At 36.9% G+C, this 18930-nt stretch overlaps 1 protein-coding gene across 8 annotated transcripts in view; it reads left to right on the forward strand.

The window, feature by feature from the left end:
- Positions 1-18930, forward strand: part of TNRC6A (trinucleotide repeat containing adaptor 6A) — a 98986-nt gene that overhangs the window by 12065 nt on the left and 67991 nt on the right. For all 8 annotated transcript variants that reach the window (XR_005065033.1, XM_037036275.1, XM_037036268.1 and 5 more), the window contains exon 3: positions 11587-11674. Coding sequence is in view for 7 of the 8 variants with exons in the window: in XM_037036275.1 (XP_036892170.1) it covers positions 11587-11674 (88 nt within the window). In the remaining variant the exon portion in view is untranslated. The remainder of the gene's footprint in view (positions 1-11586; positions 11675-18930) is intronic.

An 18930-nucleotide genomic window follows, 5' to 3' on the forward strand; every position in this document is an offset into this window, starting at 1 on the left:
TGTGTACCTGTTAAGCCCTTGCTCTACATTACCAAATTTAATCTTTACAACAGCCCTTTGAGGAAGGTACAGTTTGAGACCTCCCAAAACTAAGGGGATGACAACTTCAGAGAAAATAAACAATTCACTAACACAGCAGGCAGTGGAGTTGAGAGTTAAGCCTACTGCTCTTTGTCATTGGAGCCAGAGCTCTGAACTGCATGCTATGCTAAAGAGAAATGCTTGTTTAAATAGTAGATTGGATTTGAACTGGTCCTCAAAGAAGTAGAATGTGTGTGAAAGTAAGAGTGAAGAGTTCATGGTCAGTGATGGTGATGGGGCTAGAGGGTTAGTAAAAGCAAAGAACAGAAACTGGCATTTATTGGAGTGAACGATACAAATAGAAGTGGCTTTTGACCTCAGTGCTGCAATTAGTCTTTATTTGGAAGAGTGAGATTAAAATCTGAAAAAATTATAAAATGAGCATCATTTAATTAGAGGTCAAAGTTGAGGTTTGTATGATTTGAAAAAGAACTAGTAATTAAGTTAAACCTCAAAAGAGGAATAGAATTTAGAAGAGTAGTTTAGCAAACCAGATTTTGGGTCAGCCTTACCACTGCCTTGTACCATACTAGTAACTTAGACTTTCTGATCTTTAGTTTCTTTGCGTCAAATAGGAATAACATCAGTCTGTGTTTTAGGGTAGTGGGTCCAAAATGGATGATATCTCATTTTGTAAACTATAGAATGCATCTGTCATTATGGTGGGGATAATTTCTAATCTCACCAACTGTCATCTACCTGAGCTTTTTATTTTAAAATAATTTTAGACTTAGAGAAATTTTATAAGAATAGAGCAAAGAATTCCTGAATGTCTTTCACCTTTATTCCTCAACTATTAACACTTAACCACACATACTTTGTCATTCTCTTTTTACACACATATTTTTTTTCTGAATCACTTGAGAGTAACTTGGAAATATGATGACCGTTTACCCCTAAAGGTTTAAGTATTTATTTTAAAAAATCAAAAGACATTTTAGAATTATGTTATCATTATCGAAATTGAGAAAGTGATACTGGTACAGATTTAAAATGAATCTGCAGATGTTATTCAAATTTTGCCAGTTCTCTCAATAATGTCTTTTAGAGCACATAAAAAAAAATGTTTTCTGTTTGGAGATTCAATGCAGGAACACAGGTTGCATCTACTTTTCATGTTTGTTTAGTTATCTGTATTTTGGAACAGTTTCTTAGTCTTTGGTTTGAAGACTTTGATATTTTTTAAAAGTACAGGCTAGTTATTTGATAGAAGGTCCCTTAAATCTGTATTTGTGTGGATTTTTCTCTTGATCAGATTCAGGTTGTACATTTTTTGTCAGGAATAGCACAGAAATGATGTTGTGTTTTGCTTATTAGTACGTTGTATCAGGAGGTTCATGATGTCTATTTATTCCATTACTGGTCATGGTAACTTCAACTATACTTTGTTAAGGTGGTATATGTGAGGTTTCATCTCTGTAAAGTTAGTAATTTTCCCTTTGTAATTACTGTATTTTGCCATGTCTAATACACACTTTTTTGCCCAAATTTTTGAGGGAAAAATAAGGATGCACATTACATATGGGTGTAATGATTACATATCATGGGTATGATAATCCTGTGTATAATGTGCACAAAAACATGGGTGCACGCTGTTCATGGGAGTACTTTATACCTGGCAAAATATGGTAGTAGTTTATTGTTGGGAGACTTTTGAGGCTATGTGGATATCTGGTTTCTCATCAAAATTCTTGCATGAATCAGTGGGTTGCCAAAAAGTGACTTTCTAATTCTCTTTCTCTTTCTCCATTAGTTGACATTCTACTGTAAGATCTTTCCCTTTACCCTAATTATTTACCCATCATTCATTTATTAATATCAGTAAGGACTCATGGATTCTTATTTTATTCAGTGGGTTCTAATCATTTACTAGTATTACAGCAAGTCCTAAAATAATGTCATTTTGTTATAATGTTGATGAGATGCCATAGGAACGTAACATAACTCATGTTTATATCAAGTAGCCTATGATGAAATTGATTTTGTTATACGCTGTTTTGCTTAAAGTTGCAGAACCTCTCAATGACATTCAGACTTACTGTATGTATTTTATTGCTCAGATTGTGAGCAATAAAGGGGGCTAGTGGAAATCCCCTTCAGATCCAACCTATTTTTTGAAGAGGTGCAGATTATGTATTGTCGGAGCCTCACTGTTACCTCTTCCTACCCTATTTTCCCTTAATTTTTAAGAGGAAGCTACCTTGACTGTTCATTTCCACCAGTGTGCCTCCAAAACCAAGCTTTCTGCCTCTGCTTTATGACTCAAGATGAGATACTCTCTAGAAAGCCTCAATATTGCTGCCATCCTGTCTTATCTTCTTTTCTTCCCATATTCCTGTCACAAATAGTTATTTTTATTAGTCTTTGTATGTATACTTCCAGAATTTCTGTATGCAAATATAAGCACATAGGGATATATATTCTTACCTCTTCCCCACTTTTTAACATAAAAGATAGTATACTAAACCTTAGCTTTTCCCCCAATTAACTATACACCTTCTAGATTCTGTCATAGCAGAACATGGAATGTTCTTTATCTGTTTTATAGCTGCATATGATTCCATTTTATGGATGCACCAATTTTATTTAAGTGCTTCAGTATTTGCAGGTACAAACTACCTGTGACTGTAAACTAGCCTGTCTTGTGTTACACCATCTATTATAACCTTCTCTGATACCTTTATTCCTTAACCCCCTTTCTCCAAGTAAGTATATGAATCTTACTCATTTTTAAAACAATCCAAAAAAAAACTTCATTTTTATCCTGTTCTCTTTATACCACTGCCAAAAGTTTTTGAAAAACTGATCCAAACCTATAACTTCACTATAACCGATTTTTGCTCTAATTGGGTTTCTGTCTTTATCTGGTGAAATTTATAGTTTTGAAGTTTACTAACGACTTCATGTTGTATAATGCTAGATTGGCTTGTTGATTAATTTGGGGTAGGAAGACAAGAGGAGAAAAAGAGGGAGGGTGGCAAGTGGAAAAAGTGGGAGGAGGAGGAAGGCTGGAAGGTGTGAAATGTATTTTTATAACTAGCTTGTAACTTACAACTGACTTCTGTATAAAGATGAGCTGGCTTATGGCAAAGTTGCTGACTGATAGGCTAGTCGGGCCTTCTGGAAAGTTGCCCCTATTTTCTCTTTCCTAAAGCAGGATAGAAACATCTAGCCTTTTTGTTCCATTATTATAATTTCTTACAGCGGAGCCTCCAACTTTGCTTTCAAAATTTGGAGTTGTCTTTTGCTGTTGTAATGTCAACTGATAATTTCTCATAATTATCTTGGATTTATCCTTTACTTTTCATTTCTGCTGCCACCATCACAGGTCAGAATGTTACACATTGATTTGCGTCACTGCAACAGTCTTCTCACCCTATTTAGCAAATTTATTTCCTACTGTTATCCAACAGTTTTCCTCCCCTTTGTCATGCCCATCATGCCCATCATACTGGTTTCTGAAAATTTGTCATGCTGACAAATCTCTGTGCTTTGCAGGTCCATGACCTTCTGTGCTCCCATGCCTAAAAAAGGCCCATCTCTCTGTAGAAATCCTGCCTCTTCCTAAAGACCCAGATCAACTTATTCTGGTTCTACAAAGCCTTCCATAGCTGTAACAGCTCATATGCATGTCTTGTTCTCCTAAACTTGATTACAGTCTCTTCCAAATGACTGTTTTTTCCTTATGTCAGGTGTGATCTTGTGTTGTTTCTATTTTTTAGGTATATTTTATTGATTATGCTATTACAGTTGTCCCATTTTTTACTCCCCTTTATCCCCCTCTGCCCTGCACTCCTCTACCCACCAATATCCCTTCCCCATAGTTCATGTCCATGGGTCATACATATTAAGTTCCTTGGCTTCTCCATTTCCTATACTATTTTTAACTCCCCCCTGTCTATTTTCTACCTACAATTTATGCTACTTGTTCCCTATACCTTTTCCCTCATTCTCCCACTCCTCCTCCCCACTGATAACCCTCCAGGTGATCCCTATTTCTGTGATTCTGTTCTTGTTCTAGTTGTTTTGCTTAGGGTTTTTTTGTTTTGTTTTTTATATTCAGTTATTGATAGTTGTGAGTTTGTTGTCATTTTATTGTTCATAGTTTTAATCTTTTTCCTAGATAAGTCCTTTTAACGTTTCATATAATAAGGGCTTCGTGATGATGAACTCCTTGAACTTGACCTTATATGGGAAGTACTTTAACTGCTCTTACATTCTAAATGATAGGATAGAGTAATCTTGGATATAGGTCCTTTCCTTTCATGAGTTCAAATACTGCTTTTCAGCCCCTTCTTGCCTGTAAGGTTTCTTTTGAGAAATCATCTGATAGTCTTATGTGGACTCCTTCGTAGGTAACACTCTCCTTTCCTCTTGCTGCTTTTAAGATTCTCTCCTTATCTTTAATCTTGGGTAATGTAATTGTGATGTTCTTTGGTGTGTTCCTTCTTGGGTCCATCTTCTTTGGGGCTCTCTGAGTTTCCTAGAAGTGTTACTTTCTTTGCCAGATTGGGGAGGTTCTCCTTCATTATTTATTCAAATAAATTTTCAGTTGCTTGCTGTTGTTGTTCTCCTTCCAGCACCCTTATGATTCAGATATTGCAAACATTTTAAGTTGTCCCAGAGGTTCCTAAGCCTCTCTATTTTTTTGAATTCTTGTTTCTTCATTCTGTTCTGGTTGCGTGCTTTTTTCTTCCTTCTGCTCCAAATCATTGATTTGAGTCCCAGTCTCTCCTTCTCTCCACTGATGGTTCCCTGTATATTTTCCTTTATTTCACTTTGTATAGCCTTCACTTCTTCCTCTGTTTTGTGTTCATACTCAGTCATTTCTGTGAGTATCCTGATTACCAGGATTTTGAACCGTGCATCTGATAGGTTAGCTCTCTCCTCATTGCTTAGTTCTTTTTTCTGGAGTTTTGATCTGCTCTTTCATTTGGGCCATATTTCTTTGTTTTGGTGCATTTGTTATGCTGCAAGGGACAGAGCCTTAGGCATTCCCCAGGGCAGGGTAACCCGTGTCACTGCATTATGGTGCTGTATGTGGGTGAGGGGCCAGAGAGGGAACAATGCCATATGCTCTCACCTCACTTTCAGTACCTCCCCACTACCCACAAGCAAATTAGGTCCTTTTGGTGCTGATTCCCAGGTGGGTAGGCTTGTGTATGTTCTAGAACCCCGTAGGTCTCTCCAACAAACTCTCCTGTGAGTCTGGGTGTTTCTCCCACTGCTGCAACCCCCCATACATTTTTACAGTAAGAGGTTTTGAGGCTTTATTTCCCCACACTGAAACCCTGGGTTGCACAGTCTGTCTCACTCCCCAGTTTTTCCTTCTGGTTTATCCGCATGCAAATGTGGAACCACCAGGTCAGTCAGCTGCCACCTTGCTGAGCGTCCTCTTTGCCCTAGCTGCCCATCTCCGCCCCTCCTATCAGTCTAGATGAATGTTTTCTTTTTTTAAAAACTCCTTGATTGTCAGACTTTCATACAGTTCAATTTTCTGGCAGTTTCTGTGGTTTTGATTTTTAAATTGGTGGTGGTTCTTTTGGTTGTGTGAGGAAGCAAAATGTATCTATCTATCTACACATCCATCTTGGCTGGAAGTCTGTTGTTTCTATAGAATTGTTTTCTACTTGGATTTTCCCAGAGCACAGAAGACTGCTTGGTTTATAGGTATCCCTAAGCACATTCTTACTGGTTTATTGATTAAACATTGTATAGGTTATTATTAAATAATTTGGATGCAGAAGGTCAGCTAACTCATTGAGTACCTTGAGGGTCTGCTCTTCTCTGCTTCCATACTCTACTGTGGAAAATGGGTCCCTTTTAATGGGATTTTCTCTTTGTTTTTCTGACAGATGATATACTTAGATTGGGACCTTGACCTTTTTGACTCAGTGGTGTGTCTTAGAGATCTTTCTCTGTAAAGCCATGTTTGTCTGGGGTCCCCAAGACCACCCTCAGATTTAGTTATTTACTAGGAAGACTCATAGGACTTAGCATAGTGCAAACCAAAATCAGCAGAGGGACAGGTACATGAGACAAAATCCAGAGGCAACTAGGGACAAGCTTTTAAGAGTTCTGCCCCTGTGGTGTCACGCAAGACATTCTTAATTTCTCTAGCATCACATTATGGCAACATGTGTAAAATGTCTATGAAAATGCCGATAATAGATTCATTGCCCAAGGTTTCTATTAGGGGGGGTGGTCATGTGGGCACCCTCTGCCTAACATGGGCCAAAATTCCAGACCTCCCAGAAGGAAAGCAAGTTTTCAGCATAAACCAGATTGCTTTTACAGTTAACCCTTACCCAATTAGGAAATGGTGGAGACCTCTCTGAAATCCAAGTTTCTTGACACCAGCCAAGGACCAACTTCAGAGTTCTCTCTAAGGATCAGTCTCAGACCTGTTGTGTTAACTGTTTTGTACACCATAGGAATCTGCAACCCATCTCCTTTTCTTTAGCTACTAAGTAGTACTCCATGGTATGAATACATTATGCTTTGTTTCATTTTTCCCTACTGATTGTCCTTTAGGCTATTATTTTACAATATTTATTTTTGTACAATTCATTTTCTAGCCTTGGAATGGAATTGATGGGACATTACATAGTGACATTTAAAAATTTAATGTTAATAGATGCTTTCAAATGGCTCATTAGAGGTCTATACTTCCAACAGCAGTTCACAAGAGTACCCCTGGAAGTGATTGCTTTTAATGATACTTGTATTGGGGATTTGGAAAAACTGACCAGCAAACATCAGGAATAGCAGGACCAGGAAGGACAGTCTTGATCCTGAATGTGTTCTGCCATTTGGACACTTGGCTTACCCATTCTCTTCCTGGTCCCAAGACTCTTGGTTCTGATATCCATCTATTTCTTCTTTGTCTCTAATTTCCCTCCTTGTTGCCCTTAATTATTGGTCTAGAAGCATGTGTTGTTTTTGTCTAGAGGCAAAGTCATGTTTTTTTAAACATACAAAAATAGAACAGAACAGAATAAGGAACCTGCTTCTCATTACCCATCTTCAGCAATTGCTAACATGTTGTCAATCTTGTTTTATTTTTCTCTTTTTCTTTTTTTGGGGGGAGGGTGTGGAGGGATGGATTTTTTCACACTGGACTAATGAAAGCAGATCCTAGACATTATAGTGTTTAAAACTTTTTGCACTAATTTACAAAAATAATAAATACTTACCATACATATTAAATATAGCTGTACTTTTAAAAGGACTTGATTTCCCTAAATACTTAGTCCAGTTGCAAGTGTGTTACTCGGATATTTTTAGCTCAGAAAGGTATTTCCTCATGTTTTGTATAAAATTATACAACTTAATAATGCAAATAACATTGTTTACAGTTCTATAACTTGCTTTTTTTATTTAACCATATGTAAGAGCCATTCCTTCAAATTAATAAACAGATCAACTCCTTTTCAATACAATATGCACTGTATGATAGCCATTTCTATGTTGATGGTCATTGTGTTTTTCTGCTTTTCAGAACTTGTGAAACTTGGAGTGAAATTTCGAGTACATATGGCCTCATGCGTTAGCACTTTATTATTGTGCTAATTGTCCTGATTAAGGAGGAATGAGGTGGCTGGTTAGAATGTTTAGCTGTAATTGTTAAAGTTATTACCACAATACTTTCCAAGAAGTTGTACAAGTTTTCCTACCAGCAATATAAGAGAGAACCCCTTAACTTTCATTCTTTCTAGCACTAGATGTTATTACTCTTAAATATTTTTGCCAATTAAAATTAGTTAAAAAAAGGTATAGCATTATAGCCTGAATTTGCCTTCATCAGAAGAAACCCAGCAATTTAACTAGAAAATACCTTGATACACTTAATTATATCAGCAATCAAATGCCAAAAATCTTATAACCAATGTGATTTATGCAGTGAGATCTTCCTTCCTCTTATCTCCAGTGTGCCTCTTTCTTCCTGCTTCCTCCCCCACCCCCAACCCCCCCCCACCCCGCCCGTTACTGTTAGTTTCTTTGGTGTTGCTTCAGGATCATTTTTATACACATGCAGGCAAGTCTTTCTTGCTTTTTACACGAATGGTAGTATACTGTGTACTCTGTCATGTACCTTTCATTTTTCCTGATGAATTTTTAAAAGGGACATTTTTGCTCATTTCTGAGGGTTTTCTATTTCTCTCATTAAATTAAAAAACACTATTGAGTTCTTCAAATGTGGAACTTGACAACTTAGGTGTTCATTACTTGTAGCGCAGTTGTTTCTCCCATATTACCCTCCCACAAACATTCACAAAATAAAAAATACTGGAATTGCTGTCCTAAAGGCTACCAGTGCCTGCTTCCTCTTGTTAAAACCAGTGGCTGTGTCTTTGATTCTTTCGGTGTTCTTGCCCCTGATTACCACCTCATGCTTCTGGGAACTGTGATACTTTGTGTTTTTTGCAGTGCATTCTGTTATGTGTTCTTCTAAAGGTGGAAGGAAATGAGGATTGGGAGGTACAGTCTGGGTCAAAGGTTTATTATAAAGTCTACCACTTAACACAAAAGATTTGTTTTCTGTGGCTCCTGAAAAGAGCAAGTACTTTGCTTGGGAGGGTAAAGGAAAGACCATGACTTTGAAAATCAGACTGGAATCAGACTCCACCCTGAACTAGCTATATGACTTTGGACAAGTCACCTAACCTTTTGAGCTTCAATTTCTTTAGCTATAAAAGGGAACTGTATTTTCCTAACTTTTAAAAAAAGTAATAATTCAATGAGAATGTATACATGAAGTACCCAGCATAGTCACTAACACTTAATCACTGAGAGGTTTGTTCTAATTTCTAGGTCTATAACTTGCAGATTTAGGTATTCTGCTACCAATCTTCAGGGGATGAATGATCTCTGACTAGAATGTTACCTGTGTGAAGCATGTATCAGATATGATAACCACTTAGACCTATGAGGTCTATCAGCCTTACTCCTTTTGATAGATGGAGAGATGATACCCTTTGGTATCATTTTTGGTAAATGATAAAGCCTAAGTGATAGAGCCAGATGTTTTAAATGAATTTCTACTAGCATTTAAATCCTAAAGCTGAAGTATTTGGGCACAGGTGGCATATTTATATATTTTTTCCATTTGGCTTTCTGAAGGAAGAGATGTGGAAAGAGTGGTTAGTTGGCTTTGATAATAGTGTTGAAGAGCAAAACTTTTCCCCTTAGGCTTGTGATACCACCTGATACTGTATTATTTCCTTGAGAGGAAATGGTAGTACCTCTTTTAGTACTAAAGAGACCATTTTAGACTAACCTCATCAAAAAGCCTTCAAAATGAAGTTTGAGAAGGGAGAAAAAATTCCAGCTAGATAGTAAGGGCACATTTTATGGAGTAAAATTAGTGACAGAGAACAAGATTAGAGACAGATGTGCCTGTGACTCCCAGAACACAAAGAGCAGATGCTGAATATTCCTGACCTTTCTACATAATAAATGCCCAGAGTATCTTGAGAAAAGTAGAATAATTGCAGTCTTTTGCGTGCCATGGAGAATTGGTGAGAGAGATTTCATGACTAGGCATTTGAATGTTTCCTAGAAGTGCTATGTTAAGTAATCCTTATAAAAATGTAATGAAGTAGATGTATGCAGTGATTTACCCCCAATTTTAATAAAGAAACTGAGTGAAGATGGTTACATATTTAGAACAATAATTAGCTTTTGATGGGTAAGATGACAATGATATGACTTAATTACATTTGTTTGCTAACCATACTCTCCTCTCATGCTGTGGCATGCTTGATGCTTGACTTGCCAGGATAATAGTGTGAGCAGGTGACTCATGGTTACAGTTGGCACCAATATGTTCTGCTACTCTGTTAGCCACATGATACTAGGACAGATGATAATGAGATATAATAAGTTGTCATACATTCCTTCTAACTTCTGATTTTAGTAGTCATACTTTACTAAATTATCATCAATCATACATAGTATCATGCCTTTAGTTTTTACTGTCTGCTTGCCCACTGTCCACCTCCATTAGCAGAGCCAACTTGAGTTTTGCGAAATAGCACTGTAGTATACCCACAGCACCCCTTACAGTTTCTTATGTGTTTGCCTGGCTCTCATCTTGTAGTTCATATCCCTTGACTCTCTTTGTTGTTGATTTTCTTCAAGTATCTGATGGTTTCTGGGTGTCTGTTGACGTTACAAATGAAGATTTAGTTTCTAGGCTCTGGGGTGATAGAGCCTAGATACGTAGGTAACTGGATTGGGATCCCCTTAACTTTGCTTAGCTGTTATTATCCATTAGACTCCTCCTGTGAACCGGAAGGCTGTGTGTGAAGGGTGTGGTTGGCAGGCTTCACTTTAGGGTGTGACGAAGGGATGTGGCAGTAGTTTCTAGTAAGAAAGGGTTTGACCTGGGGCACCAAACCTGCCTCCTGCCAAAGGTTTTGTTTCTTTTTTTCTCTTTAAATTGTTAAAACACCTTTTATTTACCAGGTGCCACACTGGGAGCTGGGAACACATCTTTACTCAGTAACCTCTAAGTTTAGTTTGTTTAAAATGTAAAGGTTTAGGGTCTTTAAGAAAGTGTGTGTTTGATTTTAGGCTGGACTCCAATGCAGTTGCATCTTTAGCTGAGGCATGGGAATGAAAAGTGTGTGGAATCCTTGGGCAGTCTCTCTCTCCATTCCAATATCTGCTCTCCCACCCCTGATCATGGAGCCTCTCTAGAGCTCCACCAGGGGATGACACATACGCTCCTTTAGGACTTTTTGTTTATTCTTGTGTTGGAACTTCCTTTGCTCTTGTTTATTCCTCAGCTCTGAATAGATTTATTACCTTTTTTTGTATTATTTCAGTATGGTAGAGTGGAAGCGGAGAGGCAAACACATTTGCCCAATCCATCATTTTGAAATCCTGAGCCAGAGGTTCTTTTGACAACTTTAAGTATTTGTGATTTTAGGAATTGAAACAAACTTATTTAATGAGTGCATTATTGCTTCCCAAGTATTTTTAGACTAGTTTGGAAGGCTTATAGAATGTGAAATTAATTGTAATGCTGAAATACATCATCTGTGTATGAATAACTTGTGTTCTAAAAATCAGTGTAAAGCTTTATAGAGAAAGGACAGCAAAAGTTATTCCAGAGTATTGTGAGGTGGTTCCAGGTATTGCCATTTGCCAATATTTATTGCCAATAATTGATAACCGGGGCCAGAAGCAAGGTAACTCTGGCTCACATGATGTTGTTTGTATTCTAGAGTTGTTTCCTGATATAACATTTGCTAATTTTAGGTTGTCTTCCTTGATATGACATTAAGATAAAAGCTCTAGTACTTGTGGCTTACTAAAGAAAAGTACTATTTAGTGGCTGTATAGTTAGATTTAGGTTGAAATTTGTGCTTATTTCACAGTGAATGATAAAAGAATAATTTGCCATGTCTTCTAATAGAGTGAAAATTAATCTGTATGCAACATTATTTTTATTTCTTAATACATTTTGGGAAAGTTAATTGCAACTGTATGGTTCAGGGATTTAGTGCAAGAAGAAGAACAGTTGATGGAAGAAAAGAAAAAGAAAAAAGACGACAAGAAAAAGAAGGAAGCTGCTCAAAAGAAGGTAGTATATGTGTAAACTATTTATATTAAGTAGTTTAAACATAAATTTAAAAAATTATTCCTACTGAATTTTTTAAATTTTCATTTAATGTTTTAACTTTAATGGAGTTTCATTAACATTTTGTCTTAGACTATGCGTATATAGTAACTTGCCAAATGCATACAATTTAATTTAATTTAATGTATAGTTATTTAATCGTGCCAGTAGTTTTTTCAAAGGTAAGTGCTTTGTATAGGTCTTTATCTTTCTATTAGCTGATGCTAGGTTTTCATAATCCATCACTCCATAAGTGAGAAGAGCATGGAGTTGGTAGCTGCATAGAGGGGATTTGAAATAGGGTTCTCCCACATGGCATGTGAGACAGTATGGCTATAAACTTTATTTAGCCTCTCTAGGCCTTAACAGTTTTTTATGTTATGTAAAATGAGAATTAAATGAGATAATATAATATATAAGTACAATAATACAGAATTGGAAATAAAGTAATACAGGAATATACTAATAAAGGACATAGTAATGCACATGATAAGAAATAAAGTGTAAATTTCCTTTTCACTTTTTATTTAGTATCTGGACTGATTTTTAAAATTTGCAGTTTACATTAGGATATTTTAAATAAACTTAAGACATAATTTGTTGCAAAAGATTTCTACCCAGTACATTGTCAGAAACTGTAACCAAAGCAATACAAGTTGCAGATAAAGAAAAGATTATGTCCATAATTGTAAAAATTTTTACAAATTAAAACTAAAGACTTAAGATGGATTAACTAAGCTGGCTCTCGTTTCCAGTATCAAGGTTTCAAGGTGCTTAATGTGTTCCAAAAGACCCAGTGAAATTACTTTGCCATTTTTGTATTTTAATGACTTTAATATCTCTTAATAGGGAAAAACATAAGATACAAAACTATTGTAGGTAGGGAACTGTTAAAGCACAGACAGAAGTGCTTAACTCTGCCTGATACAGGGCAGGAGACAAGGAAATGTTTTTAGAACAGAAATTAACCAAGCGAAGGAGAAGCAGAATACAAAAAGATTCCAAGAGAATAACCTCAGAGGTAAGCGTCCATAGCCTTGTGGTACAGTATGGGTTTTGATGGGGAGAGGGCCAAGGGTAGAAATTTCAGGGGATGAGACTGGGGAGGTTGTCAGCTCTTACAGGGGTTTGGGTTATTGGGTTTACCTTGACAATTTGTAGAACTGGATTGGAAGGGGTAGAAACTAGAAGCTGGAATACTGGTGAAAGGACTGTTTTAAAAATCCACAGAAGTTTTTGAAAAGTTATGAAAGAAGAACTTAGATTGACTTTTAGGTTCTAGATTGAGTGACTTAGTACATTTTGGGAGCAGTTAACTAGGTTGGGGGATACACAGAGTGGTGAGAAGAGATATATACCTGGTCCTCAAATAATGCGTTCATGAGATGTAGGAGCTTAATTCATGTTTATCTCAATTAGCCTATGGTAAATCCCAAAGTTCTAAGAACCTATCCAGGACATTAAGTGAGGATTTGCTGTAATTGGTTTCTGTTTGTGCTGAGTTTAGGGTGTGATCATCAAATCCTGGGGAGGGGCAGAGTACAGAGCACCATGGAAGAAGATTAAGATTGAGATGATTGGTGATTCCAGTTTTAGACCTGTTGGTTGATCTCAGGAGTGACCAGAAAGAGAAGTATCAGTTAATTGTCATAGTTAGGGTTTGGAATAGGTTTCTAGTCCAGGTATCCCTGCCTTTTGCAAGTTCACATTATACCACTTGGCTTCTGTTAAAGACCTACATTAGTATAGAGAGTTTTGGCTTGACATTTGACAGTGTCTTAGGCCTCTCTGTCAAAGGTCTGTTGATATAGGATGATCTTTGCAATGTGATCAGTCTTTGCTCAGGATTTGTTATGAAAATGTTGTGTCCTAAGTCTTAAGGTTGGAGAAAGGCTTATCAGACTCTCTTCCATGGTGTGAAGGCCATTTATTTAATGAAAAGAATCTATAAGAAACTTGAGAGATTTACTGAGGAAAATACTTGGGTATGCTTTATGAAGAATCAGTAGTTTGGCAAGCATCTGAGTGTTGCATTAGACCCTATTGATTCCTGCTTCTAAGATTTAGCTGGTAAGTCAGGATGTATATGAAATGGTTAGAGAAGAGGTCTAAGGTATAATACAACAAAACATTTATTTGGAATTGACCCTGTTTACTGAGGAAATTATAAGCAAGGGAGGATTCACTGGAGTTACTTCAAATATTGTATCTTTAAAATATGTAAAGTGAGTATAATTTTTAGGTCATAACATACAAATTATGGCTGTAGTTGTTAAAGTTTATATTTTTCATATCTAATTGCAAAGTCACCAAGTCAGTGTCTTTTAACATGTGAATGATGATTTTTGTGCCATTTGGCTTCTCACCAGATCTTAAGTGACAGCTTTTCTGACTCTCTCCCATTCCATCCCTGCTTCACTGTATTATGGTTCTTGTCTCTCAGCTCAACTGTATCCTAGTAGAACCATCATCAGAGGCTTAAGATATGGAAAGTGTTTTCTTTTGCATTGGTAGGGTATTCTGTTTCTCCTATAGACACAGTAAGACCTAGTTATGGGACACAACATAAAGGGAAGCTTAATACCTCTGATGTTAAATTTAGTACGGTAGACTGCCACTTGCTGTAAGACTGTTCTTCAAATTCTAAATAACCAGCTTACAACTGAATTTAAATATAATCCATTGGTGAAGTTAAGGCAGCTAGTATTTTTATAGGCTGTTACCAAATAGCTCTAAAACAAAACAAAATAAAACTCTCAAGGTGGCACTCTACAGCCCATACGAAAGGTTTTAAGACAACTTTTCTAGAGCTAATCTGTTGTAGGAGCAAGCAGGTATATTTAGTAGGTGACAGACATCTACATGAGCCAGGTAGGCAGGCCCATTCTATAAATGGAAAACACTAAAGGAAACTCACTAAAGGAAAAACAATCTGCCTGTTTTATGTAATCTGTGTATGCGTTTAAAAAAATTATATATTTCATGTCTGGATAAAGACTCAAGATACTATATGTTCCAGCCCATTCATTGTGTGTGTGTGTGTGTGTGTGTGTGTGTGTAAGGCACCCACACATTAAAATTAGTTAAGTGACTAACCATGGTTTCATCAGGATGACAGAACTAGGAATAGAATTGAAATCTTGTAATTCCCTCAGCTGATGCTTTTCCAGAATTCAGTGACATGGCTTTCTCCTTGTGATATAGAACCTTCTTATACTTTTGCTTTATTTTTCACAATGTAAAGGTGAACTGTAAAGCTGGAAATAATGTATTATGGTAATTTTATAAGAGATGTAAAAGGTCTTTTTGCCGTGAATGCAGAAAATATAGTCTCTAGTAGCCACTGTAGTCTTTTAAGTAAATTTAACTTCAGGTTATATATATATATTTTTAAGACTTCATTTATTTATTTATCTTTAGAGGGGAAGGAGAGAGGGAGAGAAACATCAATGTATGGTTGCCTTTTGTGCGACCCCTGCTGGTAGTTAGCCTGCAAGGAACTGGCCTGCAACCCAGGCATGTGCCCTGACTGGGAATCGAACCGCGATCCTCTGGTGTGCAGGCCCGCGCTCAATCCACTGAGCTACACCAGCCAGGGCTATTTTTATTTTAAATAAAAAACTAGGTAACACAACTTTTTGTATAGACAGACAGACATCAACAAGGCTCAGTACAGTGTTTTTATTTGATACTTTTTTCTTCTTTTTGTCTCATTTAAATATTATTTAAATTCCTCTTTAAGGAAATATTACACAAAAATTACATGATTTTTATTATGTTTCAGCCCCAGTACATCTGTAATGTAGAGATCAATAACTGGATGGCTTTGTTTAAAATTTTTTTTCAAAAGCCTTTTATTTCACATCTAAGAAGCATGACTATTTACTTACCTTCTGATTATAACACTTAGAAAATAATTTGACATAGCATTGGGAATATGGTTTCTGTACTTAAAAGGGGGGGAGATAATATAGTAGCAAGCGATTGTTGCCATAGATTTATATCTAAGTTCTGTTTTTAGAAGAAGTTTTTGGAAGGAATCTTGAGGGAATGTACTGAGGGGAAAAAAAAGGATGTTGAGAAATGGGTTAATTATAGAGGGTATAATTTAGTATAGCCTTTATTTTAAGCTTGTGATTGTAGTTCCTAGAAAGCATGAGGGAAGCAGCAGTACAAATTGGGATCTTTTTTTTTTGTGGAGACAGTTTTGTTACTGTGGTAAGCCGAAGGGACTTTTATGGGCTTTGTGGATTCAGATGTGCTAAGTTTGAGTTTAAATGAGACTTAGGTTATAGAAAACCTCCTACTTCATTCTCTTTTGGAAATTTCAGTTTATCTTTCTTGCCTCCCAAAGACAATTTTGTTCTTAGACTAGAGTTCATAGTCAGCAGCCAAACAGCAGTTTTTGTTTTTTGTTTTGCCAGTAAGATAGACGATAATATAACCAGATCTGGAGTGTTGCATTCATCTAGTGTGTCCCCTTATAGTCCTACTCCTTATTTCAGCTTCCTACAGTCATGTGCTATATAATGACCTTTGGGTCAACAACTGACTGCATATGCAACAGTGGTCCCGTAAGACTGTTGAAAAATTCCTATATCCTAGTGAGATGGTATGATTATAGCACAATGTATTACACAAATACCATTGTGTTCCAATTTTCTGCAGTACTTCAATACAAGTAGCATGTGCTGCATACAGGTTTGTAGCCTGCAAGCTATCAGGGAACACAATTTGTCACCCCCAAATATGTCTCTTTGGCATAAGGATTCTTTTGGGCTGGTTAATTTTAAGAAACAGATGATGTGGGAGAAACTCTGAAAACCAAGTAAAAGCTACCCTGTGTAAAAGACATTTACATTATAAGGGAAATTTTCATCTGTCAGGGTGTCTTCCTCCCTGAACCAAGAAGAGGGGATGATCTTATCTCTAGAAATTCTTATCAGTGCAGAAGGTAATGACTTCCATCTGTATAACTACATTACCCTGGCTTACTTTACTTTTCCTGGGAACCTCCATTACTGAATCCTGCCAACCCCAACATCTTCCATCTTTAGCTGAAGGTGGTTTTTTAGGTTGTGTGTTCAGCTACTTTGGTGAGAGTTGCCTAGTTTTCCTGAGTCTCTCCCATATATACAGAGAGTATGTTATTAAACCTTTTGTTTTTCTTCTGTTAATCTGTCTTTTATTACAGGGATGTCTCAGTTAGGAACCTGGAGTAGTGGAGGGAAAGTTATTTTTCTTCTATAGTGTAGTAGATTATATTGAGTTGGCCACAAAAGTCCATTACATTTTTTCCGTACAATGGCTCTAGTACTGCTTAGTTGTCTTTAACTCCACATGAAACAATTTTGTTAGATTTTATTGTGACAGTTGTCATATCAGAATGCATTTAAAAACATCAAAATTGGTAAGTTTTTGTGCAGCCATTTTAATATTGAAGATGTAAGAAAATAAGCAATGTTTTTGGTGTATCATGCTTTATTATTTCAAGAAAGATAAAAACACAGCTGAAATTCAAACAAAGATTTATGCAGTGTATGGAGATGATGCTGTGACTGACCAAACGTGTCAAAAGTGGTTTAAGCCCTGGATAGTGTTGCTCAGTGGATTGAACACCAACCTGTGAACCAAAGGGTCGCTGGTTTGGTTCCCATTGTGGACACATGCCTGGGTTGTAGGCCAGGTCCCCAGTAGGGGGCGAGTGAGAGGCAACCACACATGGATATTTCTCTCCTTTTCTCCCACCCTTCACCTCTGTATAAAAATAAATAAATAAATAAATCTTTTTTAAAAAGTGGTTTGCAAAGTTTCTTGTTACTGCTGAAATTTTGGCCAAATATTTCTTTGCTCTGGGGCTGTTTTATGCATTAAAAGATATTAAGCAGCACCCCTGGCCTCTACCCACTTGAAGCCAATGGTAGGAGATAGCTGACATACTCAGAATATCCAAATCAATAAAGTTATTGGTGAAAATGAAAAATGTGTCTTTTATTTTACAGAAAAAACAATGGACTTTTTGGCCAACCCAATACTATACAACCTAAGTATGCGATAGTCTGTACCATCTAGGTGTGTATTAGTGGCTCTGATCATACAACCCTATCACCTCACAATACGCACAGGGATGTCCAACCTTTTGGCATCTCTGGGCCATACCGGAAAAAGAAGAGTTGTCTTGGGTCACACATTAAATACACAACCACTAATGAAAACTGATGAGCCAAAAACCATTTTAAGTAAATTTACAATTTTGTGTTGGGCCGTATTCATAGCCATCCTGGGCTACATGCAGCCTGTGGGCCACGGGTTGGACACCACTGTGGCACAGTTCTCAAAATGGATCCCCATTGTTAAGCAGCACATGACTATATTCTGTTTTTTCTTTTTAAACTCATTTTTATATAGCAGACCTGGGTTCTAGACTGGTTGTTGCTTACTAAGAAATCATAGAAAAGGGTCCCTGGCCATTACCTCATTTAAAACAGATGAATTTAACTATTAATTCCTTATTCCTGTACCTGGCACTCTTAAGACATTATAGGTAATAGAAAAAGAAAAAAAGCAAGATTTGGGGAACTGAAAGGGGGTTTGAGTCAGGTTATTTACAAATGAGCCAAAGCATAGGCAGGTGGAGGTGATAGCAGCAGCAGTACGGATTATCTTTTGAATGTTCTCTTGATGCCAGATACTGTCCTGAGCATGTATATGAGTTAAATCATTTTACCCTGACTTCCACAGTAGGTAGGTGCTTTTGTTCTTGCCTTATTATAGATGAGGAGACCAAGCTTTAGAGAAGTTAACCGATTTTGACCAAGGTCTCACAGTGTAGGCAATGGAGTCAGGACTCAAAACCTATCTAGGTTCAGGCTCTGATCTGTTAACCACTGAGTGTGCACAGGGGTGGAGGAGTTGGGACATGTGGTGCAGAACCCGACAGAAAGTTAGTTCCTAGCATGCTGCGTCTGCTACCTGTTTGATGCCTTCGTTAATGAATTGAGGTGATTGTGATAATTGCTTGTGAAATGACAGCTTAGGTTTGTTTGTTTGTTCAAGGAAAAAATGTATTCAAAATGGAAATCACTGTGCTTCTAGACTTTTCAGAATTCTTTAACTCTGTTACACAAGAGGATCTGTAGAACAATACCTCACATTTAGTAGAATTGTTTATTTTTGTACAAAAGATGTTTTTATACTTTACTTGAGCCTCACAATAGCCC

The sequence above is a fragment of the Sturnira hondurensis genome, unplaced genomic scaffold (genome assembly GCF_014824575.4).
Source record: "Sturnira hondurensis isolate 20B ecotype Veracruz unplaced genomic scaffold, ASM1482457v3 Scaffold0022752, whole genome shotgun sequence".
Taxonomy (NCBI): Eukaryota; Metazoa; Chordata; class Mammalia; order Chiroptera; family Phyllostomidae; genus Sturnira; species Sturnira hondurensis.